We start from the raw sequence: 26,405 nt of genomic DNA on the forward strand, positions 1-26,405 counted from the left end.
CAAGTCGGTTTATCTGGTTGGAGCAGGAGTTACAGAAGAGCTCATTTGTCTTAGTGTTACACTCCTGTGCTTTCTCCCTTTGAACTTCTTGGGAAGAGCAGCAGAGGAAGCTGTGGGAGCTTCACACCCCTGCACACCCCCTGGTTTCTGCTGGACACGGTGGTGCTGCTCAGCTCCCAGCGGTGTAAACGGGGAGTTGGCTGTTTCTCCTCAAGAACATGATCAGCTGATGAGTGGGGTTAAGATAAACTTCCCTTCCCTGCTTTAGGCTCAGATCTGAAAGGATTTTCAAAGAAACCAAAGCTCTGTTTTCCACCAGTGCCTCAGGATTTCGGAGACGCCACTCAAGTGGTGTCACCTCAGTCCCTGTTTGATGTCGCCTCAGTCCCTGTTTGGTGTCACCTCATACCTGCTCATTCTGCAGGGCTAGAGAAGCACAGCCAGATGGGTTAGTTCCACACTGCATCCAGGGACTGAATTCCGGGGAATTTCTGTCGTTGTTTTGTACCAAAATTCGGCTACTGGGATTCGGATGGTGCTTCCAAACACCTCTAAGGTTGGCACCCAACTACCAGCTTCAAAAATAGCTCCAGGGTCTCAAAGATCTGAAACAAAATATGCCAAATACATAACTTATGATCCAAATAGGAACAGAATTTTTACTTTTTCAAATTAATAAAAGATTGCTGAGAAATTATGCTCTCAATGAGGATAGGGAAGACTTCAGAATGGGGAAGAAAAGCAAGCAGAAGTTTAGATATTTTTAGAATCTCACTTGTAACTGCAGCTTCTGCCACTTCCAGAGGCCAGGCTGAGGGTCATGGCAGTGGAGAACCCACTTGAGGTGTGAAACTCTGGGAAATGAGGATGGAGCTTTCATGGGAGTGTACTCAGAGGGAAATCAAAATCAAAGTGAAGAGGCACCTCCCAGTGCCTTTTCTCTAAGCCCCAGGACTCCGGGAATACCCAGGGTCTGGGCTGGTGCTCCAGGACTGAGCTCCCACAAGGTGATGAGCTCCAGCCCTCGGGATGATGCTGAGGAACAGCTAAGGAGAACAGAGCCAATGAACACCAACCCCTGTGAAGTTGTCCACTCCCAAAAAGCAGCTCACAGCCTACAGAGAGCAGCGAAGTCCTCCTGGCAGCAAGGTCTGAGTCACAGAGAAAGTGAAGAGGAAGGAGAAGACGGGGTGACAAGGACTGGGCTGAGATGGGGAAGCGTCGTGTGACAGCAACGACACCTGAGGAGAGATGTTAATGCCATGGATGGGTGACCATCCCCAGGCTCAGAGTTCAAGGTCATTTTCTGGACTGATTTTTAACTCCTGTGTCAGGAGGAGAGAGGAAATATTCTGCACTATGAAGTGTGATGGGAAGAGGATGAGTCTTTCATAGCTGGGTAAGATGCTGTGTTGAGCTGACTGGTGCCAGGTGAGGCACATTGGTGGGGTGAGCGAGGGGCAAGGGGGCAGAGCGGGATCCTGCACTTCCCTTGGGGTCTGCAGCGCTAACCTGCTCCTCTCCCTTCCCTCCTGCAAGGTGCCCAAGGATGCCAAGCATATTTTCCTACCAGAGTGCTGAGGTGGATTGGTGTGAGGGCAACTTCGAGCGCTCAGCCGTGATTGCAGAGTACTACAACACCGTGAGTGTGGGATCGTCCCAGGACAGGCTGGGGCTGCTTTGGGGATTCCAGATGGGATAGGACATCCTTTTCTTTCCTCCTGCTCACTCCTTTGAGCTTCCTGGTATTGGAGGGTATTGGTATAGGGAATGTTTTTTGAGCTTCAGATAAATCATGGGACTTTCATCTCTTGTTCCCAAAACGTGCTGGGGCCAGGGGGACTCCTGGTATGTGTGAGGCTGATTCCTAGTGAGAAAAGTCTGGCAGCGCCCAGATCTGTGAGATCCTGTTATACCAGTCCTGCAGCTCTCCTGCCAACTGGGATAGGTCCCATACAGGGCTCATATATTCCAGCTAAATGTACAGGAGTGGCAAAATGAGAGGCAGCACTTCCATGAACCGTGTCAGGCAGGTTGGGAATCCGGAACTCAGTGCAGGGAAAGCTGATGCATGAGCCGGTTTCACCCCCTGTGATCCTTTATCAGTCAGGCTGCATCCAGTGCCAGTCCCTTGACTGCAGCCTGGCTGGAGCATCCGTATCTGCAGAGAACTTAGAGATAACCAGCCTCTCCAAGCATGTCTCTCTCCCTCAGAGCAATTACAGGCTTGCAGGGGTGTGAGGCATGTGGATTTACAACCTTCCACAGGCCTTGTTTACAACTTTTAGCAATTACGGTTCAACACTAGAAGTTCTTGTTCTCATGGAAATGGCTCTTCCTCTTTTTTTTAAAGCATTTCTTGCTTTTAATAAATTGCCTGTAATAAGGATAATTCCCTCTCCCAAGCCCTGCAGTTCCCCAGCTCTAATTGCCTACACGGAGTCTCGGAGGAGGAGGCTCAGGCTGTGTATGATCAGTGCTCTCTGAGACAGACAACAAAAAGCTGCCAGTCCAGATCAAATCCTGCTTCCCTCTGGCATTCAGATGGATGTGTTGTGCTGTTGCTTGGTTAGTGACACTGTTGGATGGGCTCAGAGGTGCAAAGCAAGGTATAACTACCAAGGAGGTAAAGAAATCACTCAATACTGACATCAGCATCTCAAACAGACCAGATTGAACAGGGCTTGGAGAAACCTGGACTAGTAGGAGGTGTCCCTGCCCATGGCAGGGGTTGGAATGAGATGATCTTTAAGGTCCCTTCCAACCCAAACCATTCCATGATTCTGTGATTCTAAACAGGAGGTGCCAAAGGTCTCCGGCACTGGCAACACTAGAAAGGGGCTGGTTTCCACAGAGAGCAGGAAGACTGAAAGTGAAGTTTTTAGTCAGAATTCCTTCTGGGAGATAAATTTGCCTCATGTCCTCGTTTAGTACACAGTCAGCACTTTTCAAACGTGCCTTTGGAGCTGAGATTCCATTTTCACAAGGATCCTGATTTACACCCAGACTGGCAAAGTGGCTCTCGATCCTTATCACGCCAATAAGTATCTCGGGAGCTCTTCAAAAGCACTTATGTGTCTGACTTCTCTGCTGGATACCAGCTGGTGTGGCCAGATGCAAAACTGTGTCACTTAGGACCCAAACCCCTCTGATTCCCATAAAATATTAACTCTCAGCTGCCTGGGTCATTTTGTGGCACAGGATTCTAAATTATGTGGCTTTTCCTGACAATCCTACCAGGTGCCTTGTTCAGGATTGAGGTCCCTGCCAGCCACAGCCATCCCCTATATTTCCACACCACCTTTGAGGGACTGGGCTTGTTGGGATAGATTTTCACTGGGTGGGACTCAGACACAGCTTTCCTCCAGGACTGGAAAACCTCTTCAGTGCATGTTTCCACGCAGATGCAAACTAGTGTGACACTGAGGAACAGAGATGTGGGAAGAGAAAACCCTGTAGGATTTTTTCCAGTGGTTGGACTTGCCCTTGTTCTTCTCCTTATGACGCTGGGCACCCCTTCCCCAGCAGAGAAAGAGCTTTTACTGGTCCCTGCACTGATGTCCTTGTTTCCAGGCTCATGGAGCTCAGCAGGGTGCCTGTGCAGGTGGAGGGAACCAATTCTGCAGCCTCTATTTTCGGATGTGATTCCCAAACAGAGAAAGCAGCAGAGATCTAAACCTGCTGTGACAGCTGCCTGCACCAGGCTGGTGTGTGACCTCCTGTCCAGACAAGGGCTGACAAAGGAGCAAACCTCCAAAAAACTGCTGTTACCTGAGCATCTGACAAGAGCCCCAAGGCTGCACCATGCTCAGGGCCAGACCTCGTAACCAAAACCCAGCAGGAGGATCACTGACATGGGCATCACTCTTTCCCCAGCTGCACAGCCTGGCTGGCACTGCCTGGCTCTCCCCCCTTGCAGCAGCACAGGGACCCCTCTTCACACTCTGGGCTCCCTTGCAGGATCAGGCTCCCTGTGATGTGCCCCAAAGGGGGGACAATAGAAATCTGAACAAGCCGAGTTCCACAGCTATCCCTGCTGGCTGGCAGCATCTTGCAGATCCCGCTGGGGCTCAGGGCACTATCCCAGATGTGGTCCTAACAGCCTGGATCTCCTCCTCTTCCCCTCTCCATTCATTTGTTCCCCATACTCAGGTTTCTGCCTCTCTGCGGTGTTACAGGCCTGCCCTGAGATAATTATATCAATATTGACTTCAGTGTCAATTTTCCAGAGCTTTAGAGGGAATTCCAGCCCAGAGGCTGGGAATCCAGCCAGCTCCTACCCAAGCCTGCTGGACCACTAAATCAGCAGGGCTTCCTCATGGAGCATCCTCTTCAATGTCTTCTTCCCAACCCTTCCTGGGGCTCCAGCAGGGCAGTTCTGTGCCAGCAGCTGTGCTGCTGGGAATTGCTCCGTGCCAGCCACACTCTCTCAGGTCTGCTTGGCTTAGATGCTTTTTTATTAGAAATAAGCACCACGGGTATAAGAAAAGAGTGTAAACAATATCTTTAAGTACCTAATAATACATGGTGGCTCATGGCTGGATGCAGTTCAGCAACAAAGCCCTATTTATAGTGACTCAGTGACCCAGAAATTTATTGTCTTCTGGCTGCTTAAAGGAGAACACTATTGTGCTCTAGAAGGGTCATCAGTCAGGGACTCGTCTTTTTGCCCTCATTTCTTTGCTGAAATGACTGATTCAGGATGTTGGTAATGACATCCACATCCTCAGCAGTGTCTCTGCAGCAGCAGGAGCTCTGACACTGCTGTATATCCAGAGCTCCTGGATGCTTCATGGATTGGTGGGATAAGTTCAGCTTACCCCAGGTTACCCTCAGGTTACCCAGATCCACCCAGAGCAGGACTCACTGTCAGTGTGTCAGGGCTAATCCCATGGCAGCACAGCCACATCACCCTCTTGCCTGCCCAGAAAGTCATGTGCAGAACCAACTCCCCCCAACAGCTGTCTCCTGCCCCGAAGCACCGGCAGGACACTGTGATGGCAGAACATGCAGCCTCCTCCTCTGCTACACAGGTCTGGCTGTTGGGAACTTGCTGCACAGGTCTGGAGAGCCTTGGAGGTGTTCACTCCTGTCCTTGACCCTGTAGGCTCCTCTGGAAGCTAAAGCTGGTTCTCTGGCCTTTGAGTGAGTGAACTCTGCAGCGAATCCTGCAGAAATCTCCTTCCACTGCAAAAAATTCCTGGCTGGAGTAAGGACTAGCACAGGTCTTAGCTGCCATTGCACTGTTGCTGTCCTCAAACCAGTATCTGCTGCCCCAATCCTTACCAGAGGCTGGACTCCCCTTGTCATGGATGGAGATACAAAGAGGTTCCCTGCGGGTCTCTCCCTCCATCCCAGGGATCCCTCAGCATGTCCTGCCCTGATGCAATCAGGAGCTGGTCTCACCCTGTCATGGATGAAGGTTCTCTGCAGGTCTCTCCCTCCATCTCAGGCTGGAGCTGCAAAAGCCTGGGGTCTTCCTGATGATCCTACTAATGCACCAGGATTAGAGCCATCTTGCTGATCCCAATCTAGTTTCTCTCCTAGTGAAAGAAGCAAATGCCAGGCTAGGTGGGCACCTGGGGCAGTCACTCACCCTTGTTAGGGAGTGGGACACAGCGGAGAGCTCACACAGTGAGCCCACAGGGCTGAGTGGCTCTCTCATGTCCAATCACACCTCAGCTCCACCACCACTCTCTTATCTCCCCAGCATCCCGGCAGAGGGAGCTGGTGCCTCCCGGCCAGCACGACCCAGACAAGTATAAAGAGAAGCTGTGCTGGGGGGTCTCAGAGTGAGCAGAAATTCTGGAAAAACTTCTAGTAGGAGTACCGGGAGCAAAACCCTCCTAACCACATTTGAGACAGAGCTTGCCACATCCTAGAGGGAAGACAGAAGTCAGCATTTACAAATCAGGGCTGGGATCCCACGAGTGATGAAAACCCATGTCCCCCACAGGGGTAGGAGCTCTTCCCTAATCTCAGAGTTTGGCTGCTCTGCAAGGAATCACTCTTATCTTCCTGACCCTGTTGGCACGGCTCCCCTGATTATCCCTCCCCTCTGATATCTGATCTTGCACATTATGTCCTGAATTAATGAAGTGATAACGCCGCTATCATGTAATTAATGACACTGTTGCAATGCCCACTGCAGCACACAGATCCAGACCTCTCCATACACGATCCCAGCCTCCCACATTTCCTCACGTTGTCGTGCGTGCTGGCACTTGCACACTGCTGCCTTTTCGCCGAGCGTTTTCTCTCTCCTTGCTATCCCTGCTTGTCTTCCCCAAGCCTATTTAACCATTTCACAGGAAAAAGAAATGTTTGAAACGCGGTTGTTACTGTAACACATGGTCGTCTGGTTTCTTGATCATTTCAGAGCAGTTTGACCTCAAGTGTGCAAGTGGGAGCAGCACTTCTTTTTTCATAGCTGGAATGGGAATAGGCCTGGATTTGGCTCTAAGCACCTATGGAAAAACAATACATTTGGCCTGAGAATTTCTGTTAATGGGAGCATGAACTCGTTTCATGGAAACCTTAGTGAAAATCAAGATAAATCTCCGGTGTTTAAGGGAATTGAGACCTTACATTAGGCATGAATTGTGTCTCCCTCTGGAATACCAGAGGTTGTGTTTCAGATAGATGACAATATCCCTGTGATTTGCAGCCCTGTTACCACAGAGATCCCAGGGGACCTCACTAGCCAAGTGCAGATTTTGCAGTTTACCTCGTGCTGCTGAGAGGGGAAGACTCTGGGCTGTGGATGTCACATTCCAGGCGTGGGGTCTGGGTCAGCATCTAGCTGGGAGATGAAAGGATTGTCAGGCTGAGATAAAAGTCATCCTGGTCGTTTGCCAAATGGCTCCAAAGCCCCAAAGAGCTGCCTGGCAGGTAAACACAGCACCACAGTCCCAACATTTCATAAGCAAGAGGGATTTTCCCTGGGGAGGTCCCAGTGATATCCCTTTCCTGAGTTTGCAGAGTCAGGTGAAAAATCCAGAGTAAGAACCCACAGAGGGTAATTAGTGCAGACTTCATTGCCCTATTGCTGCAGGATGGAGTGGGCCCGACCCAGCAGACAGGGCCAGGTTTTGGGCACTTGCTGCTCCTCCCCAGCTCCCACATTTTGCCCATTGGCATCTCCACTCTCCAAAGCACTGGCACCTTCAACCAGTCCAGCACTGTCCCCTCCTCCCCAGACAAATCAAAGTCTGTCCATGAAGGAATTTTGCAGAGTTGGAAATCAGGGCAGAATAATTCCACTGTGTTCATTTGCCAGGAGTGTTTAAAGGAGGTTTATGACCTCATGTAATTACTAGTGTCCAGAACACCTCCCCCCTGCAGGCCAGGTGGCTTCACACATGACAGCACAGGATGTCACCTCAATCCTGCCTGTTCCCACCTACCCACGTCCTGCTTGTCCTGACACTCTCCACCACAGCCACTCCCAGTTAAGGATGTTTTGCTGATCGTGGCTTGCTGTGGTAGCTGAGCTCCTCACACCCTCCCAGCCCCTCACAGGGGACTCACAGCTGGCTGGAAGGGTCAGGAGCCACCCAGGGAACTCCTGGCAGGTCTGGGTTGACAGGAGGTGGTTGCAAACAGAGGAGTTTGGCATCTTGCTTGAAGACACTGGGCAGCTGAAGCTAAACCATCACCCAAGAGGGACAAACCAGCTCACCCTGGGCTTGCTGTCCCCAGAGGTGCCTGCAGGGAGAGCACAGGTGTCTGCAGCCACTGCTGTCACAGCAATAGCTGTCCTTCCAGTTCCAGCCTCCCTTCTGGAGAAACGCCTCTGCCTTCTCCCTGTGCCAAGGGCAATCCCTGCTTCCACGCCACGCTTCCCACTAGAGATCAGTATCCTCTTCGCACACGGAGATGTTGAGGCATGTGGTGGGATGGGACTCACCCAAGGTCGTGCAATAAGCTGGATGTGGCTCTTGTTTTCCAGATCAGCAATGTGAGCTTCTTTGTGCTCTCTCCTGCCCTGCTCTACCTGAACCGGCAGTACTGTCAGCACCGTGCCATGCCCTTGTACTTCATCTCGGGCCTCCTCATCCTCGTAGGTGGGTGCCAAGGCTGTGGGAAGACCAAACAGGTTGCCAGAGTACCCAACATGATACCCTGGGATGTTCTCAGTGGCCAAAGCACAGGGGAAAGCTGAGGTGGGGAACTGAACAACCATTTCTGTTTGAAGCCCTGCAGGTTGTGGTTCCTGTACCTTCCAGCCCAGTAAATCCCCAGGGTGCTGAGTGTGTGGGCTCCCCCACACCTCCCCCACACCAAGGCCCATTCACAGAATCACAGAATAGTTGGGGTTGGAAGGGACCTCTGGAGACCTTCCTGGAGAAGAGGAGGCTCAGGGGAGACCTTCTCACTCTCTACAACTCCCTGACAGGAGAAGGGACCCAGGGGGGATAGGGCTCTGCTCCCAGGGAACCAGCAGTAGGACAAGAGGGCATGGTTTTAAGCTGTGCCAGGGGAGGTTTAGGTTGGACATCAGGAAGAAATTCTTCTCAGAGAGAGGGATCAGCCACTGGAAGGGGCTGCCCAGGGAGGGGGTGGAGTCACTGTCCCTGGAGGTGTTTAAGGACAGACTGGACGTGGCATCAGTGCCATGGGCTGGGTGACGAGGTGGTGTTGGGTTGTGGGTTGGACTCCATGATCTCAGAGGTCTTTTCCAACCTGGTTGATTCTCTGATTCTGTGAGACCATTCAGTCCAACCACCCTGCCCAGGCAGGATCACCTGGAACAGGTGACACAGGAATGCATCCAGGTGGGTTTGGAATGTCTCCAAAGAGAGAGACTCCGCACCCTCCCTGGGGAGCTGTTCCAGTGCTCTGTCATCCTCCATGGAAAGAAGTTCTTCCCCATCTTGAGATGGAACACCTTGTGTTTTAGTTTATGGCCATGACTCCTTGTCCTGTCATTGGGCATCACTGAAAAGAGTCTAGTACCATCTTCTTGACACCCTGCTCTTCAGGAACCCTGCCTTTAGGAATGGCCCCCAAGAACTTCCCAGGCCAGACAGGCTTGTGGGAGGATGGAGCTTTGCTGACTAAGTGTCCTTGCTCCTTGCAGGCATCTTCTCCACATACTTTCATATGACCCTGAGCTATGTGGGACAACTCCTGGATGAGCTCTCCATCCTCTGGACGCTGGCTGTGGCATATTCCTTCTGGTACCCTCAGGTTTACTTCCCCAAGTTCATCAAGACCAGGTGTGACTCAGAGGGACACAGGGTGCAGGCTCTGAGGGGAGGGAAGGGACACTGACATCGAGGGGTGTGATCCCCTCAGGTCCCCTGCAAGGGGTCAGCACTGAGGTCACTGAACTGACTTTGGGATCAGACCCTCCATCACTTGGTGCTGACAGAGGAAGAGTCAAAATCCTCCCACGGGAAGGGCTGTGCTGGGCTCCTCTCGGCTGGAGCTGGCTGTGTTTGCAAAGCTGTAGAGGAGAATTTCAAAATTAATTAGGAAATTAAATGTTCCTGAGCATTAACATTCAATTACCTATTGCTGTCAAACTGTTCCAGCATCCTCTGTCATCCACAGAGAGCTTTCCCCGAAGGCTGAGGGGGTTTCCCATAGGACAAGCTGGTCCAAGTTACACCCCTCCTTTCAAGGTTTAGCAGGAGGGCTGGCTGGGCTGGAGGAGCTCAGCAGAGAGGATGGGGATACTGGGTGAGCATGGACCAGCAGAAATGGGAACCCAGCAGGGCTTTGCTCAAAGGATAGTCCCATCCTGGCTGGAGCCCCCTGAGCCAGCCCAGTTAGAAGCCTTGCAAAGGCCTGCTCCAAGACTACTCTTCCCATGCTGAAGGAGGTCACCAGGAGTTCACTGTGGAGAAATGGTTGGGGGAGAGTGGAAGGGACTTGGGAAGGGATTTGCATGTGAAAGGCCCCTCTGAGCCCTATTGTTGTTCAGTCAGCCCAAATTGGCCTGTTTGCACAGCTCCGTGGACTCCTGCCTTGCAGCCCTTCCCTGTGCAGAGCTCCCGGTGCCTTTGCCTCATCCCCGGCATCACCATGAAAGTACTCGAGCTGCTTCCTGGACTGTGTCCTCTGCTCTGTCGCTCTGTCATGGACTAACCAGGAGGCTGATACCTCAGCCTTCCTGTCAGGACTGCACAGAGACTGAGCACGACCTCTCCCCTCCTCATCTTTCCCTCCTGTGAACCCTGGAGGCACTGACACTCACTCCCATCTCCCTTTAGGAGGCATTTCTACTGGCTGACTGGGATCACCACCGTGATCAGCACCTTGATGTCTTTTGTCAAACCCACCCTCAATGCCTACGCGCTCAACTGCATCGCCTTCCACCTGCTGTACCTGACCTGGCGTGAGCTCAAAAAGTAAGGAGGGGGCTGACAGGGGTTATCTGCAGCTCCATTTGTGCTCCTGGTGGGGAGTGACTCTGTCCACAACAGTGAATTGAGACCAACTCTTCATCAGCCACATGTACTGTCAGCTCTCCAGCCAGGGAGGGACCAGGAGGAGGAACAGGCAGGACTGTGGGCGGTAGGGTGTAAGAAGGCCATGAAGAATGGGGACAATCCATGGGACAATCTTATCTGAAGAGACTGCCCAGGGCAGCGGTGGAGTCACCATCCCTGGAAGTGTTCCAAAAATGTTTGAATGTGGCACTTGAGGACATGGTTTAGTGGTGAACATGGTGGTGGTGCTGGGTTGATGATTGGACTTGATGGTCTTAAAGGTCTGCTCCAACCTTCATGATTCTATGATTCTCCTCCTCAGCTGCCATCTCTGCAGCTCTTTCCCCTTCATGGGGCATTTGGGAACTAGTGTGTGGCTGGGAGAACCCGCCAGGGCCTGGGGAGAAGACAGGAGTGCCTTGGCATCTCCCAGCATCATCCTCACACATGGAGAGTCAGAATCTCTCTCTCCAGAGCCACACTTCTCCAGTTCTTGTGGTCTTAGGAATACTCTCCAGAAGGAACTCACTGGGGTTTGCAGTATTGCATGTGCAGGCAGGAACCAGCCCTCTTTGAAACTCACTTTCCTTCTAGCATGATACTCTACTCCCTCTCCCTCACTGTGTCTTCCAGGTGCAATGACAAACGGGTTCACCGGATGGCCGCGGTCATGGTGATGTGGTGGGTCCTGGCCATCACCAGCTGGATCAGTGACCGGTGGCTTTGTTGGCTCTGGCAGGCCATCAACTTCCCCTACTTCCACAGCTTCTGGTAAGGGCTCCTGGGACCCCAGCCCACACCTTTCAGGGGCTGAAGGGTCACAGCTACAGAGAAATGGCAGCAGGGATGAGAGGCTCTGCATTTCTGCCCAAGCCTCTCTCCCTTTCCTGTCACTATTGATGCTGCTCCTCACCCTGGCTCCAGCCCAAGGATTCAGCCCCAACCATTGCTTAACATCCCTTTCCTCCTCCACGCCAGCCAAACACTGTTTTGCAAGTGAAATTGTTCCAGCAGTCCCTCCAGGTGAGCAGCTGGCTCTCCAAGGGCTGCAGCTGCTCCCAGGGTGCTGCCTGAAGTGCAACCTTCTTGCAGTTATTTTAACAGCCAAACTGAAAGGCAGAGATTTGCTTGGACACATTTTAGAGCCTGCCCAAGTGTGGCACACTCAGATTCACCCTCACAAAGCACAGGGATGGCTAGGAGAGACACCTGGGCTGAGCCAGACAAGGGGGAATGGGTGGTTTGGGGTTTCAGTCCCCTACGTCACCCCATAGAATCACAGAATCAACCAGATTGGAAAAGACCTCTGAGATCATGGAGTCCAGCCCTTGATCCAACCCTGCCATGGTTCCCAGACCATGGCACTGATGCCACATCCAGTCTGTCCTTAAACACCTCCAGGGACAGTGACTCCACCCCCTCCCTGGGCAGCCCATTCCAATGTCTCTGTAAAAATTTCTTCCTAATATCCAACCCAAACCTCCCCTGGCACAGCTTAAGACTGTGCCCTCTTGTTCTACTGCTGGTTGCCTGGGGGAAGAGACCAACTCCCACCTGGGTACAACCTCCTTTCATCCCTCTCTGTCCTCTCCTTGCCCCAGCTCACAGAGCTCTGATAGGATTTCCCCATAGGCACAAACCCCATCGGCAGGACCCACACTCCCTGCAGCCTTTGTGCACCACAAGACTGGGACCTTCCCTGCCACTGCTTTACCCCTTGGCTTCAGTCTTAAGGTGACCATGCCAGCAGATAGGAGTTATCCCTGTCCAACACATCTCTTTGGTTTCCCTGCCAGGCACGTGCTGATAGCCCTGTCCCTCCTGTACTGCTGCCCTCTAGTCATTTACTTCGATGTCAACTACGAGATGCCATCCTTCAAGCCCAAGCTGGAATACTGGCCCAGTGACTCATGGCCTGTCGTGGTGCCCTATGTCACCCTGGAGGAACCCCACAAGCAGTGCTAGAGCCAGTTGCCCCCAGGCATCCCTCGGGCACGGGAGGTGTGTGATGCACACATGGGGAACGACTCGGCTGTGCCGCCTGTTCCTCGGACCAGGGCAATGTGGAAGCAGCTGAGGCCTCATGATGCTGGGCATGAAGCAGGGTGGGAGCCCACAGGTGCCTTGGAAGACTCTGCTCAGAGAGCCAGAGATCTCCTCCAGCAGATCCCTACTGAGGAGGGGAGGGAGATGGGGCTTCTTCTGTGCCCTCTCGTTAGTCAAGCACCAGCACCCCTTGCTGACAAGGCCACAGCAGAGAACACTGAAGCCAAACTGGTGGCAGCTGGGTTTGTTGGGGCTGTTCTAATTATTATTATTAACTCTATTTATTGATGTATGTTGTCTTGCTCAGGAGAGCTGTGCATTAAAGCTGTGGACACTGACTTACACTGCGCCCCTTTCTTGCCCCTGACTACACCACACTCTGCTATCTGTCTGTCATTCCCACAGACAGGGCAGCCAAAGCTCTCTCTGACCTAGGGAGGGCTGTTTATAAAGAGCAATCCTCCTGGGTGACAGCTCAAAGGAGTTTCTGCTGGTGCAAGTTCCTACCCCTTTCTCAATCCCCGATGTCCTTGTTCCTCCTGAGCTCTGACAATCTCCAATGGCCACTTGGAGATTCTTCTGCTTGCTGGAAGGTCTGGCTGGGGGCAGGGTGAGGTGAGGAGCCAGGATGGTCAGAGCTGGTCAAGGGAGGTGACTGTCACACTCTGCTCTGCACTGGGGCGGCCTCACCTCAAGTCCTGAGGCAGTTTGGGTGCCACAATATAAGAAGAACCAAAAGCTGTTGGGGACAGTCCAAAGGAGGGACACAGAGGTGGGCAGGGTCTGAGGAGCAGCTGAGGGCACTCAGCTGGTTCAGCTGGAGCAGAGGAGACTGAGGGGAGACTCCTTGGGGGCTGCAGCTCCTCCCGAGGGGAGGCGGAGGGGCAGGGACTGAGCTCTGCTCTGGGACCAGGGACAGGACCCAGGGAAGGGCTGGAGCTGTGCCAGGGGGTTGGGATGGATCTCAGGGAAAGGTTCTTCCCCCAGAGGGTACTGGGGCACTGCCCAGGATCCCCAGGGCAGTGGGCACGGCCCCAAGGCTGCCAGAGCTCCAGGAGCGTTTGGACAACACTCTGAGGGACAGGGTGGGATTGTTGGGGTGTCTGTGCAGGGCCAGGAGACTGATGACCCATGTGGTCCTTTCCAACTCAGGATATTCTGTGATTCAATAATTCTGTGACATTAGATAGAAACGTCATTACCTTTGCAGGAACAAAGAGATGCAGATCCTCAGAGACAGACCCCTGCTGTGCTTTCCAGGTTGTCCCCATAGTTGCTCTTACAGCCACAGGACACACTCTTGCTTTCCAAGCCTTGCTGCTTACAGTGATGAGCTGAAGCCATGTTGTGGGTCTGGGTCCTTGCCCAGCCTGCAGGGACAATCTCTGGAGCCCACCAAGGCAGGCAGGGTGGCTGAGGTTGGCTCCCTGCAACACAGGCACAACAATGTAATGTCACTGCAGGGACCACGGGCTTTGGGGCCTCTGTGAGTAAAGCAAAAGCAGGAGCACTCTGGGTTTTACCTCTGAGGCAGAAGGTGGTGCTTCTGGTTACCTCTGAGGCAGTGTCTGTGCTGTGGTCCTCCCGTGGCTATGGCTGCCGCGTGGGTGCCTCTGCAATGGTCCCCAGGGCCACTAGATGGCAAATTTGGCTCATGAACCCTGAGTAGTGTTTCACGCTGGGAAAGGGATGCCCTGCCATGAACTGGATCCCCAGGCCCGGTCTCTTTGCCCTCTCCATCCCCTGGCAGGATTAGACACCTGTCTGCCAGCACGGCCACTCTTGAGACACCCGCACAAGGTGCAGAGCAAGGGCTACTCGGATCTCCAGCCTCTGTGTGCCCTTGTCTGCCCATGCCAGTGCCCATCTCCTCCTCCCGTTCGCCTCTTTGTCTCCTCTGTGTGCCACCACTCATCACTCCCTTTCGCTGACCCTCCCCGTTTCTCTCCCTCTTGCTCTCCCCCCTCCTCGCTCCTTCCCCAGCCCATCACATTCTTCCACAGCCTATTAATAACTTCTGGGCAATTGCACTGGGTCCCCGCTGGGCTCGGCCCCTCCGCCGCCGCTGCCCCGCGCAGCCACTGAGCGCATCGGCAGCAAGTTCAAAAGTGCAGCGGGGCTTTCACAGCCCCTCGCCCCGTCAGGGGGTGGAGGAGGCCGCTCGCGAAAGAAAAGGCTGCGTTGCCAGGGAGCCTGGCACAGGAAAAGGGGGTCACCTTCACCTCCGGCAGGACCCACGGAGATGGACAGGCGCCAGCAGCCCCGCAGGCTGGAGATGCTGAGAACGGCGGAGGGATGAAGGCTGGGCTGTGGGCGACCAAGGGCTAATTGGCCACCTCCGGCCACCGAGCCGATGTGATGCTCGACCCAGTGGCAAAATCCCCTGCGCAATATGGAAATAAGGGAGGTGTCCCGGGCGCTGCTGCCTGGAGAACAATGTTGCTGCAGTTGAGTGACTGTAACAGGCCCCGATGACAGCCGGGGCCGCGTTAAAAATGCCTATTCAAGCAGATCAAGACATTGAGAGGCCTCGTGGGGATCTGAAACCCTCAGGGATTTCTGGATAAGGCCAGAAGCTGAATCCCCAGCCCTGGGAACCTGGGGGGAAAAAAAAGAGAGAAAAGAAAAGAAAGCCACAAAGCAGCTTTAAAAGGACGGCAGTGCCCAAGGCAGGGCCTCCTGCTCTGAGTGGGGCTGCAGCCTGAGAAAGCGAAGTAGCCCCAACACACCAGTGTGGGACTGTGGTCTGGACATCCCCAGGGTTATCTGAGGCTGGGGTGGCACCTCCAAAAGGTCTCTGAGCTGCTGGGGATGCTCTGTCCTTCCTGCCAGGGAGCCATGGCTCCAGCTTGTGGGGCACAGCCTGCACTGCAGAGCTGGCAAACACCCCTAAAAGCACCCTAAAAACCAAGAGAGCTGTCAAAGGGACGAAGGGATCCTGCAGGGTTGCCCAGAATGTGAATGGGGGAAGCTGGGAGCCCTCTCTTGATGCCATAGGGAGGTCTGAGGGTACCTCCTGCCCCAGGATCCTTGTCAGGGTGGGTGTCTGATGGGTGTCACGCCAGCTCAGCTCAGTGACACAGGTAAACAGGCAGGGCAGGAAGAGCTGCAACCCCACATGCTCGGGGATCTCAGTTGGGACTGGTCAAAATGAAACCTTTCCTTATTTTTGCCAGATGAGCCTCAACCCAGATCATTTCCCTGATTTGGTTCTCCGTGTGGCTTCCTAAACCACAAAAAAAGAGGCAAGAGAAGGGTTAAAGAAGAAGAGAGAAGCTGTTCCTTTCAGCTGGTGCCAGATTAAAGAGGTTGGGAAACAACAGCATCAGTTGAGTCTGTTTGGTGCAATTGCAACAGAAACAAAATAAGGTTGATAAGGCACAAGTCCTGCAGCATCAACGATTAGCACTTACCTGTTCTGCTGCACCAAACTGCCTCCTGCTCTTATGGATTCACAGCATTTGGCTCCCAGACTGGAAACTTTTCAAGGCACAGTAATTTATCTGTAAAAGGCATTGCACATTCATGGACCCGCATAAATAATGCAAAAGTGATTAATAATAACTCAGTCCTTGCTCCTAACAATGCCAGGAAAAGGAATTTCTTCACTGGAGTGTCGCTTATGCCTTTTCCAGAAGATCTTTTTTTGTTAAGTGTCTCGGAGAGAAAGAAGATGGTAGTTTTGAAACAGGGAATGGATGTCACTCAGTCCTGGGATTTTAGTGCCAGCCTGGCAATCTTCAGGATTGGTTTAAAGAACCTTCTCCTGGAGTCATGTTAAACTAACATTGATTCAGCTTCGATTTTGATTTTTGTTTTAATCTCCTGGATCTGAAGTCAAAAGTTTGAAACCACGAACACAAAAGGCTAAGAAAGCCCAGGAAGGAAAGAGATAAGCTCCAAGAATTATTACCTCTAAAAGTCTTGTCCTTTCAACTCTAAGTGTTACTTCTGAGGTTTGACACAGGATTTCCAACTCGACGGCTGGCAACTCTGTCACACCCACCTCACAACTGCTAGGAAATACGTTCCTTCCCCCCCTCCCACTGTTTTACCTACATCCTTGCTGTCCCCTTTTCGCAGAAGGCAAACTTAAGTGTAGGGACATAAACACCAGGATTTTTCAGATATTGGTGGCTGTTCTGGACAGATGAATGTTATCAGGTCTTGATTAGCTGAACGTCATATTTCAAGGAATACTCTGGCACTGGGTTTGCAGCAGGAAGGGTTCCGAGGTCCCTGCCTGTGTCCTTCTGTCTGAGCTCACACATAACCAGGGCTGGGTTTGACTAGGGATCAGAGACATGTGGGGAAGGAGAAGCAGAGCCATTACTTGGGCAAATAAACCAGTAGACAAAAAAATGAGGTTTTAATCAACAGATCAAATAATCTCTTCAGCTGTTTCTATAAACCCCCATGATTTGGTTCCACTTCAGAAGATATTCTCACTGCTGCTTGCAGAAGAAAAACAAGCAGTTTCCTTCTGTCTGGCAAAGTGGTTTGAATAACTTCCATTCTCTACTAATGGCTGCTATCAAAGTGCCCAAAATGGAAGGATTAATTTTTCTGTGCCTTCCCACTGCAGCTCAGAACATGGTTTCAATTAGGACTGATCTCCACTTCTGTTTTATTCACTTTCTATGAACACTCAGTCGCTCGGGTCCCGATTCATGAACTCACTTCAGCACATGGCTCTTCATAAATGTGTTTAAACATAAAACTGAATTGTCCTGGAATGGCACACCCAGCTTCATTGCCACAAATATTTAACAAAAGGCACAGATTTACCTCAAATGCTGAAATATTCACCAAAAGCAACATTAAGTTGTGCATTGGGTTATGAATTTCACAATCTGCAATCGATGCTGCATTTATTTAGATAGGCCTTCCACAAGAGACCAGCTGTCTCAGTTCACTGAAATGTTTAAACACATGTTTAATTTTAAGAATATGAATAATTCCATTGATATCAATGGTACTTACTTACACTTAAGAATATATTTTGCTGGGCTGGAGCCAGAAACAGTGCCATGTAATGCCAATAACATGCAAACTGCAATATTTCTCTAAGTGGTTCCTGGGACCAATTTAAAAATTAATCAATGAAGAACCACCATGGGAAAATGCAAAAATTAATATATGTGAGATTTTGCTGTTTACTATCCTAATATTGCCAATATTAACATCTATCAGAGCACTGATAAGCAAAATCAAAACCAAATCTGTGAAACAGAGCAAAAAATGGCAAGAAGTTGAATGTGTTGTTCGCCATGAATCATCCTGTCAGACTTCGAGATTTACTCATGTAATACTGAATAATATTTGCCATCCTTACAGACAGACATACATATAGATTAATTCCATTAGGTTTGGAACTAGATGATCTTTAAGGTCCCTTCCAACCCAAAAGCTCTCAGGGATATGGTGGGGTTGTTGGGGTGTCCTGTGCAGGGCCAGGAGTTGGGCTGATGGTCTCTGTGGGTCCCTTCTAACTCAGAATATTCTAGGATTCTATGACTCTAAATGAGCAAATGAGCAATATTATAGAGCAAAGGGTGAATAAAAGCATTATTTTTCCCTTTCTGCCCCTTACCTTCCACAAAACTCTATGAATTGTTCTGTTATGAGAACATTTCTAGGTGAAAATTTCTAGGCACAAACACTTCAGCTGTTTGCATTTGCTCTCATAACTTTACTCCTCACAGGTCCAACATTCCTGATGCTGCCAGTGACCTACACAGACCTGGGATGTGCCCCTGTTCCCTTGGGATGGTATCACCAAATAAATAACTCTATATCCTTATGCAAATGATTGCTGTTTTCAAGCTGTTCACCAGCGACCCCACACACTGTCCAGACGGTGCAGTAATGTGTTTTCCTCATATGTCAGATGTTTCATGACACATCTCATGCATCTACTTAACAGAGATTTCCTGCCCTTTAAAAATGCCCAGGCACTGGAATCAAGAGTCCTGCATCTGCAGTGTTTATATAGTACACTTCCAAAATTGCGTGAAAAGTGTCCGCATTGATTGTATTCTTCATTTAGCTCAAATATTGGTAGTTTATAAGTGTGTGTGTGTAGTGGATTCACTCATGAGAGGGTATTACCTGCCTAATTTTGTTGGGTGAGTAACAAAGGGAATTAATTTGTTACAGGCAATTCTCAGTCCTCCCTGTGTTGTTCAAAATTGTGTTTGTTACTTCATAATCCAACCTGACTCCCTTGGAACTGCACTGGCTGTGCCTTTATGCAACAAAATCAAGCTCCAGGGTGTTTGAGATGTGCCACGCTGCTAAAAAATTACTTTGCTGCAATCAGGTGCATTATTGTCTCACAGGTAACGATGTCAGTGATAAAGATTAAGTTTCAGTGGGATGAATTTCAGCCTGGCAGGACCAGCCAAATTCCTTGAGTCACAGGCATGTTGGCATAGCCCCTCCTGCAGCGTGGGGCACTATCTGACCTGGTATCGTTCCTGAGATAGGTAGATCAGAAGTGATTTGCATAAATTTACATATGTGGCAACCCCACCTACAGGTGAAAGCTCATTTCATACCATTCCAGAAAAACAGTTTAGTGGAATCTACCATGAGAGCAGCTGACTTGGAATCCACAAAAATCAGAAATTTGTATTAATTTTGTACAATCGTAGAATCATTGAGGTTGGAAAAGACCTCTAAGATCACTGAGTCCAACTCCAAACTCTGGGAATGCCCTGGGAGAGGCTGCATCTCAGACCGTGTGTTTGTAGAACCACAGAATCATAGAACGGTTTGGGTTGGAAGGGACCTTGAAGACCATCTTGTTATGCCCCCTGCCATGGGCAGGGACTCCTTCCTGTAGCCCAGGTTGCTCCAAGCCCCGTTGAACCTGGCCTTGGACACTTCCAGGGATGGGGCAGCCACAGATGATCTGGGCAACTTAGAATAATAATTCCTACAGGCAACTCAGAACAGCCTCTTGGGTGCTGGTCAGAATCCCCTACTGATCTCCTCCTGTTACATTCTATTTTTCAAGCTATTTCCCCCCCCCATCTGGTATTTTTCAGAGGCCTAAAGGTCACCCTGCCTAGGGTGACAGTCTCCACTCAGAAGGTGGGCCTGTCTCTCTCAGCATACAGATGAACACCTCTCAAAAACTTTGGCAGCAACCACAAGCCCTGTTCAAAGCAGACACCAGTTTGGGCAGTGAATCTCACTCCCTGCCATTGTACCGTGATTGTGTTTGCTCCAGTGCCCACAGAAGGTGCCTGGGCCCGTCTTCCCCAGCTGTATTCGTGCCAGCAGTTTGTGTGGAGCGTGGGACAAATCCAGCTGGTGAAACGCTCCTTGTGGTGGGTCTGGACAGCCCTGGCACGACACAGACTGTGACATCACTCAGTCAAACCTGACCTCTGTGTGCAGAGCACAAGGGGAAGGTGCTGTCAGCGACACATGGATTGATGGGTGTCAGTTCAGCAGCACATTAGAATGCCAACCTCACCTTTGGTGTTAACGAGGCCCCTTCATTAACAGCCCTGAGCAGAGGGGTCAGGGGCTGAATAGAGACAGGCTCCTTTCTCCCCCAGGAAACTGGTGCTGCTCATTCAGAACTGGATCACGTTGGCGGGGCAGTTTGAGGACGCTTGTGCTGCCCATGTTGCATCTGCGAGGGCCATGACGTATTTGTGACTATTCATCTGGCTCTTTTCACCAGCACTAAATACCCAGAAAGAATAAAATAAATTCTCATTGTGTTCCCACTTACCAAGAAAATTTTCCCTCTTCCTTCTGGTTTAGAGGGTTATTGTACATTTAAATCCCTTTGCATTTTTCAGTAGCTATAGCATGCTATAATTTAGATTTTCCTCAGGCACAAAAGAACTTAGTTAAGCTAAATTGTATTACAGTGTGGGTTGTTTTGTTTTGTTTTTTACAAAGTCCTTCATTAATAAGGGAACTAAAGAATTTCCAAGCTGTCTGTAATTTTTCCCAGATGCAGCTGGTAGTTGCTAGGAGTATCTTTTTGGCAATCTGAGTTTTTGGTTATTAACAATCTGGACTTTCTCTGCACTACTCCGGTGTTAAATATGTTCTGTGAACACTGTAGTGTGGAGTGTGAACTGGGGAAGGGGAAGGCAGAGGACAGGAAAAGTAAAATCGTTTTTAGAAGAATAAACACTGCTGGGATTAGCAGCTGCTTGGAACAAGCACAATTCCCTGGAGAGATCCCAATGATCAGCAGACCAGGAGCCCAGCTACCCCAGAACCAGCGCTGCTGAAGAGCTCACTCCTCACTCGGATTCTCTCTGTCCCTCCCAGCTTTTCTCCCTGGCACAGACAAGCCCTGGGGTGAGTCTGTGCCAGACCCAGACCAGAGCAGCACCCAGGTCCCACCAGAGTAACCAAATCCTCTCTTGATTCATGCTCAGGATGCTTTCTGAGGCTGCTCGTAAAGACGTGACAGTGTTGTTGGCAAAGCCATGATACACACCAGGAGAAGGACGTCTGCCCCTTCTTACCTAAATATCATCAGTTCTTCCTTTTGACTGCAGATTTGTTCATCTGGGAAACTCATGGAATGTGCTTTGCAGAAGTAGAAGACCACTATAGTCACGCTGCAGCTGTAAGAAAAGGCAGTGAAGTGACTGACACGCAGGAGAACTTGGGGGTCTTTCCACTCAGGCACATCTCTTACTCAGAGAAACCCTGCTCAAATGTGATGTTTGTGTCTTAATCTTTAAGTCCTTAGAACTATTACAAGATGATCATTTTTCTACAGTGATCCTTTCAGTGCTGGAATCAGCCTTGGTCGCTGCCTGGCTGGTGTCCAAGCCACTCAGAGCCCAGACTGACCACAGAAGTCATGGTCTTCAGCTCAAGAGTGGAAACAGGGAAGATGCAATTAAATTAGTAATGAGAAAATAACAATGAATGATGAAAAACAGTGAAACAAACTTGTTTCTCCAGGGACAGGAAGGGCAAGCCACAAACATACAGACATATAAAACAGGGACTTACAGGGGGTGCACAGCTGATGTACAGCTGATGCAAATCCCACATTTACACAGAGGGACATTAAGCCTACAGAAAAAAACTTTTGGTGAAAAATGAGGAATTTCAGGCATCTTGAGTTGCATGAAATTGTCTGTCCCAACTGGCACATGACATGACTATTCCCACTGGAGCACCAGGACTCTTCTCAACACCCCAGTCATTTCCTCCTTCACTCACAGTCCCCAGGAACAGCCACGTTTTGCCTGTAACGCATCCATGGATTGTACAGGCAGGAGAGAGAAAGGATGTGTTGTCCCTTCCCAGGACTGGAACCTGGGAAAACACCCAGAAACCTTTCCCGGCCCTGGCCAAGACAGGGATAAGCACAGTGCAAAGTCTTTTTTTCACTTTATTTTCCACCATCCCCAGATCCCACGGGACAGAACCAACCTTTGGCATAGTCTCCTACCACAGGCCAAGCCAGATTAAACACACACCTTTCAGCCCAAGACAAAGATCTTTGAGGCAAGACTGTGGAAAGAAAAAATAAAAAACCCAAACAAAAATTAAGGAGAGCTGTCGTGGTTCATTTGCATATTTGAATATGCAAATAAGAACTGTTTCTTATCCATTGGCACTGGCCCTACTGTAGATGGCAGCAGCACAGCGGATCTCTGCCAGCATCCAGTGCCACAAAGAAAGACGCTAATTGGATTTGCAGACGCTTATTGCAAAGCCCAGAAGTTGCTGGAATGGGTATAAAGAACCAGGAGCTCAGCCACGGCTGCCTCGGGTGCGAAGGCACTCAGCTGACAGCTTGTTAGCTTGAGATCTCCCTGCAAAATTAGAAGTTGGGAGAAGCCTGGATGGCTGCTGGCTCCAGCATCCCCAGCACCCAAAACTCCCAACACACCCCCCTAGAACCTGGCAAATTTTCTGCCCTTGGCTGTGATTTTTTCTTTTTGAGGGGAGCTTGAAAAGAAAATCAGGGGTAAGTTTGATCAGTCATTGTGCTGGAAACTGTTCAGGCTGGGAACTGCTAGTGGAGCAAAGGCTGGTTCTAGGAATTTCTCTCCTTGAGTGTTTTCGCAGTTGAATGTAAAGAGCCACCCCAGCACATTTTAAATTAATCCATTCATGCCACTTCACAGAATATCCTGAGCTGGAAGGGATCCACGAGGATCAGCAAAGTCCAACTCCAAACTGCTTGTCCCAGCAGAGAGCCCTGGGGTGTTTGGAGCAGGCAACAATACAATGAGATGCTTACCCTGAACAGGGCACCCCAAATTCTTCAGTATAATGTGGTTTAATGGCCTTATATTGGGCTGCCAATGTGGAAGCTGAAGTTCCTGGCTCTGGGTTTCCATCTTGGAGGCATCCAAATTCTTGCTTGGATCCCTCCCCAGGCCATGGAGCAGCTGAAAGCTGAAGGAGTGACCCATATCCAAACCAGAAGCAAAGACGGGTCCTGCACTGGGAGAGCCCAAAAACAACCATTAACACCAGGCTGGGCAAAAACAAAGGCATGGAAAATTTGTCATTGGTGAAAATTAAAATAAAAAGCTGATTTAATGGTGTTGCAGAAAAAGTAACAGGCAATTTTTCAGGAAAAAAGCTCAGGATCTGATGTGTCTCTTGCACGAGGAGGAAATTCAGCAGAGTGAGAGTGGAGTCAAAGTTGGGAAAGACAGAGATATTTCCAGAAAATATTCAGCCCTGAGAGCACTTAACCACCAAGGGCTGTGATGAGGCTGGGAGTGAATAGCCAGGATCGGGAGGTAGAAAATAAAAGATTTAGACCCAAGAGTCACGTGCATGGGAATAATGTCCACAATTAAAGATATCAATGAGAACTCCCAGAGAAAGAGGTCCTGTCTCAATGGAGAAGAAAAGCAACTGTCCAAGGAGACGTGTCTTGGGACTGCATCAGACAGAAACATGGAAAATTAAAACAGAAGCACTTAAAGGAACCCAAATCAGGCTCTTTTTTATTGTTGTTGTTGTTAACTGAAGCGATTAAGCATTTTGCTTCGCTAATATCCTCTATCAGGTTGATGAGGTAAAGTGGCTCTTTAGAACGATTTGGGAGCTGATTAATCCTCGCCTGTGGCGATCAGGCAGTGACACACAGAGTTATTGGCTAACACGGGGGTTTTCTGCTGCCTCACACAGATCAACAAACTATCTGAAACAAGAAAGTTGCGTGAAGAAAAAGAAATTCTGAGTGAACTTGCTCGGAAACAGTCACCAATTGCACTTGTAAAGATAGTCCCATTTAGGGCTGGCAAAATTGAGCCCAATAACTTGTCACTTAGAGATGTAAGAAAAGGTAAAACTCTCCCCGGGCAGGAGAGCGGCAAAGGGGGAGAGAGGGGGAGAGGGGGAAGGCGGGAAGGGGAAGGGAACTGAGGGGGAATGAGGGGAATGGAGGGACAAAGGGGAGAAAGGAGGGAAATGAAGGGGAAATGGGAACCAAGAGAAAACGTGAGAGACTGAAGGGAAAAATGAGGGGAATGAGGGAAACTGAGGGAGACTGAGAGGAAAAAATGAGAGAAACTGAGGGGAGAGATGAGAGAGACCAAGGGGGAAGTGTGGGAGACTAAGGGGAGAATGGAAACTGAGAGGAAATGAGGGAGACTGAGGGGAAAAAGGAGAGAAAATGAGGGATAAAATAAAGGAAACGGAGAGGGAAAATGTGGGAGACTGAGGGAGAAAATCAGGAAAATGAGGAGGAAATGAGGGAGACTGAGGAGAAAGTGTGGGAGACGGGAAAAGGAGAGAAACAGAAAGAAAATGAGGGAGACTGAGGGAAAAATGAGGAAGGTCAAAGGTAAAAGGAAAGAAACTGAGGGAAATAAGGGAGACTCAGGGGGAAAAGAGAGAGACTGAGGGGAAAAATGTAGGAGACTGAGGGGAAATGAGGGTTGCCGAAGGGATAATTGGAAACTGAGAGGGAATGTGTGAGAGTGAGGGGAGAAATGAGGGAGACAGAGGGGAAAAAAGGAGAGAAACAGGGGGAAAACGTGGGAAACTGAGGGGAAAAACAGAAACTGAGAGGAAATGAGGGAGTCTCAGGGGAAAATGGAAACTGAGGAAATGTGGGAGATGGGGAAAAGGAGACAAAACGAGGTGGAAATGAGGGAGACTGAGGGAAAAGATGGAGACTGGCAGGAAAGGAGAGAAACTGGGGAGGGAGGGAAGGAGAGAAACAAAGAGGTGACTGAGGGGGAAAATGAGAGCAAAGGTGGGAAACTGAAGGAAAAATGGAAAATGAGGAAGTGGGGGGGGGGGGAATGAGGGAGACTGAGGGAAAAGGAGAGAAAGTGAGGGGAAAAGGAGTAAACCAGAAAGAAAATGAGTGAGATGAAGGGGAAAATGGAAAATGAGAGAAAATGTGGGAGACTGAGGGGACAAATGAGGAGGTCTGAGGGGAAAAGAAGAGAGAAAAAGGAAAGAAAATGAGGGAGACTGAAGGCAGTTGAAACAAGGGAGAACAAAGGAAAGATGAGGAAGGACAAGGGAGAATGAAGGAGTGAGGGGAAACAGGGCAGGATAGGAGAAAATGGGATAAACTGAGGAGAAATGGGGGATAAGAGGGAAAAGCAGGGAGCATTGAGAAAAAATGAAGGATGGCGAGGTGAAAACAAGATGGGGAAACTGACGGGGGAGAAACTGAGGGAAAAGGCACAGGAAGAAGAGAGACTGAGGAGAACAAGGCGAGCCCTGCCTGGCCATCCCGACTTGCCGTGCTCGCCACACTGGGAGCCACAGCTTCACTTGTTCTCCTTGCTCTCCCGTGTTCCTGATCATTGGTGTCAGGAATTAACACACAGGCGAGACAAGCGTGGACTGAGATGGGGGGAGAGGGAAAAGTGGTGGGATGGGTGAACAGAGATGGGCGAATGCCTGATCTCAGTGTTGGTTGTGCACTTCGAGGAACACTCTGGGCGACAGAACTGGGGGTAGAACAGCAAAGGGCAGTGGTAGAACAGCAGGCGGTATAACAGCTCACCCAGGGCAGAATGGGCGAACGAGGCCCAAATGCCTGATCCCCAGTGTTGGTTGTGCACTTCGAGGAACACCCTGGGGGATGGAATTGGGGATGGAACCCAGAAGGGCACCAGGGTGCGGAGGAGCTGCCTCAGAGCCTCACCTGGGGCGGGTTGGGTGAACGAGGCCCAAATGCCTGATCCCGGTGTTGGTTGTGCATTTCGAGACACCTGGGCGACTCAACCGGGGGTTGAACCCAGAAGGGCACCGGATGCTGAGAAGCTGCTTCAGTGGTTGGCAGAGGGGTAGGAGGAAGAGGGGCAAGACAGGCGAACAATTATGCCCAGACGCCTGATCCCAGTGTTGGTTGTGCACTTCGAGGAACATCCTGAGACAAAGTTGGGAATAGAACTGAGAAGGGCACCGGGCACTGAGGAGCTGCCTCAGCAGTGAGGAGAGGAGGGAGCTAGATGGGCGAATAACGAGGCCTCAACGCCCGATCCTGGTGTTGGCTGTACGCTTGGTGGAACATTCTGGGGGACAGCACTTGGGATAGAACTGCGAAGGACACCGTACCCACCGCGTGCCCGCCTCAGCTCCTCACCCACTCTGAGGGAGGTTCTGCAGGAGCCATCAGACCCTACTCGACCCACAGTGCCGACCCCGCCCCTTTCCCCGCCCACTCCCCCTTAGCATGCCTTCCATTGGTCAGAACGGCTGCCCATCAGGTGGAGGGGGCGGTGCCGCGCGCAGCGCGCTGGTATTGGCTCCCTCCCCCCCCGCCATGGCGGCCGTGAGGCGGTTTCCGGTTCCGCGGGGCGGGCGCGGGGCTGGCGCTGCGCTGTGAGTGACACACAATGAGGCGGGCGGCGGGGCCGTGAGGGGCCGCGACCGAGCAGGCGGCGGCCGAGGAGGCGGCGGCGGCGGCGGCGGTGGGGAGGGGGGTGGGGG

General features: G+C 50.7%; 3 protein-coding genes across 11 annotated transcripts in view; 2 read left to right on the plus strand and 1 right to left on the minus strand.

The window, feature by feature from the left end:
- ACSBG2 (acyl-CoA synthetase bubblegum family member 2) overlaps positions 1 to 26,405 on the minus strand; it is a 196,344-nt gene that overhangs the window by 119,047 nt on the left and 50,892 nt on the right. The window lies entirely within an intron of this gene.
- On the plus strand, positions 1,550 to 12,404 carry ACER1 (alkaline ceramidase 1). Its single transcript, XM_017836409.1, has 6 exons — positions 1,550 to 1,642; positions 7,952 to 8,066; positions 9,083 to 9,221; positions 10,221 to 10,358; positions 11,073 to 11,210; positions 12,236 to 12,404. Exons 1-6 carry the CDS (start codon positions 1,550 to 1,552, stop codon positions 12,402 to 12,404), a joined length of 792 nt encoding a protein of 263 aa, XP_017691898.1.
- Positions 26,247 to 26,405, plus strand: part of MLLT1 (MLLT1, super elongation complex subunit) — a 32,830-nt gene continuing 32,671 nt past the window's right edge. Inside the window, exon 1 of one of the 2 annotated variants that reach the window (XM_017836402.1) lies at positions 26,247 to 26,297. The gene's annotated coding sequence lies outside the window, so the exon portion shown is untranslated. The remainder of the gene's footprint in view (positions 26,298 to 26,405) is intronic. The other variant, XM_017836404.1, reaches the window with a different exon arrangement.

The sequence above is a fragment of the Lepidothrix coronata genome, unplaced genomic scaffold (genome assembly GCF_001604755.1).
Source record: "Lepidothrix coronata isolate B3197 unplaced genomic scaffold, Lepidothrix_coronata-1.0 Scaffold277, whole genome shotgun sequence".
Classification (NCBI taxonomy): domain Eukaryota; kingdom Metazoa; phylum Chordata; class Aves; order Passeriformes; family Pipridae; genus Lepidothrix; species Lepidothrix coronata.

Coding starts and splice junctions, on each gene's coding strand:
- ACER1 (XM_017836409.1), top strand. CDS start 1,550: ATGCCAAGCATATTTTCCTACCAGAGTGCTGAGGTGGATTGGTGTGAG. Junction 8,067..9,082: donor GGGCCTCCTCATCCTCGTAG/GTGGGTGCCAAG, acceptor TGCTCCTTGCAG/GCATCTTCTCCACATACTTT. Junction 10,359..11,072: donor ACCTGGCGTGAGCTCAAAAA/GTAAGGAGGGGG, acceptor TGTGTCTTCCAG/GTGCAATGACAAACGGGTTC.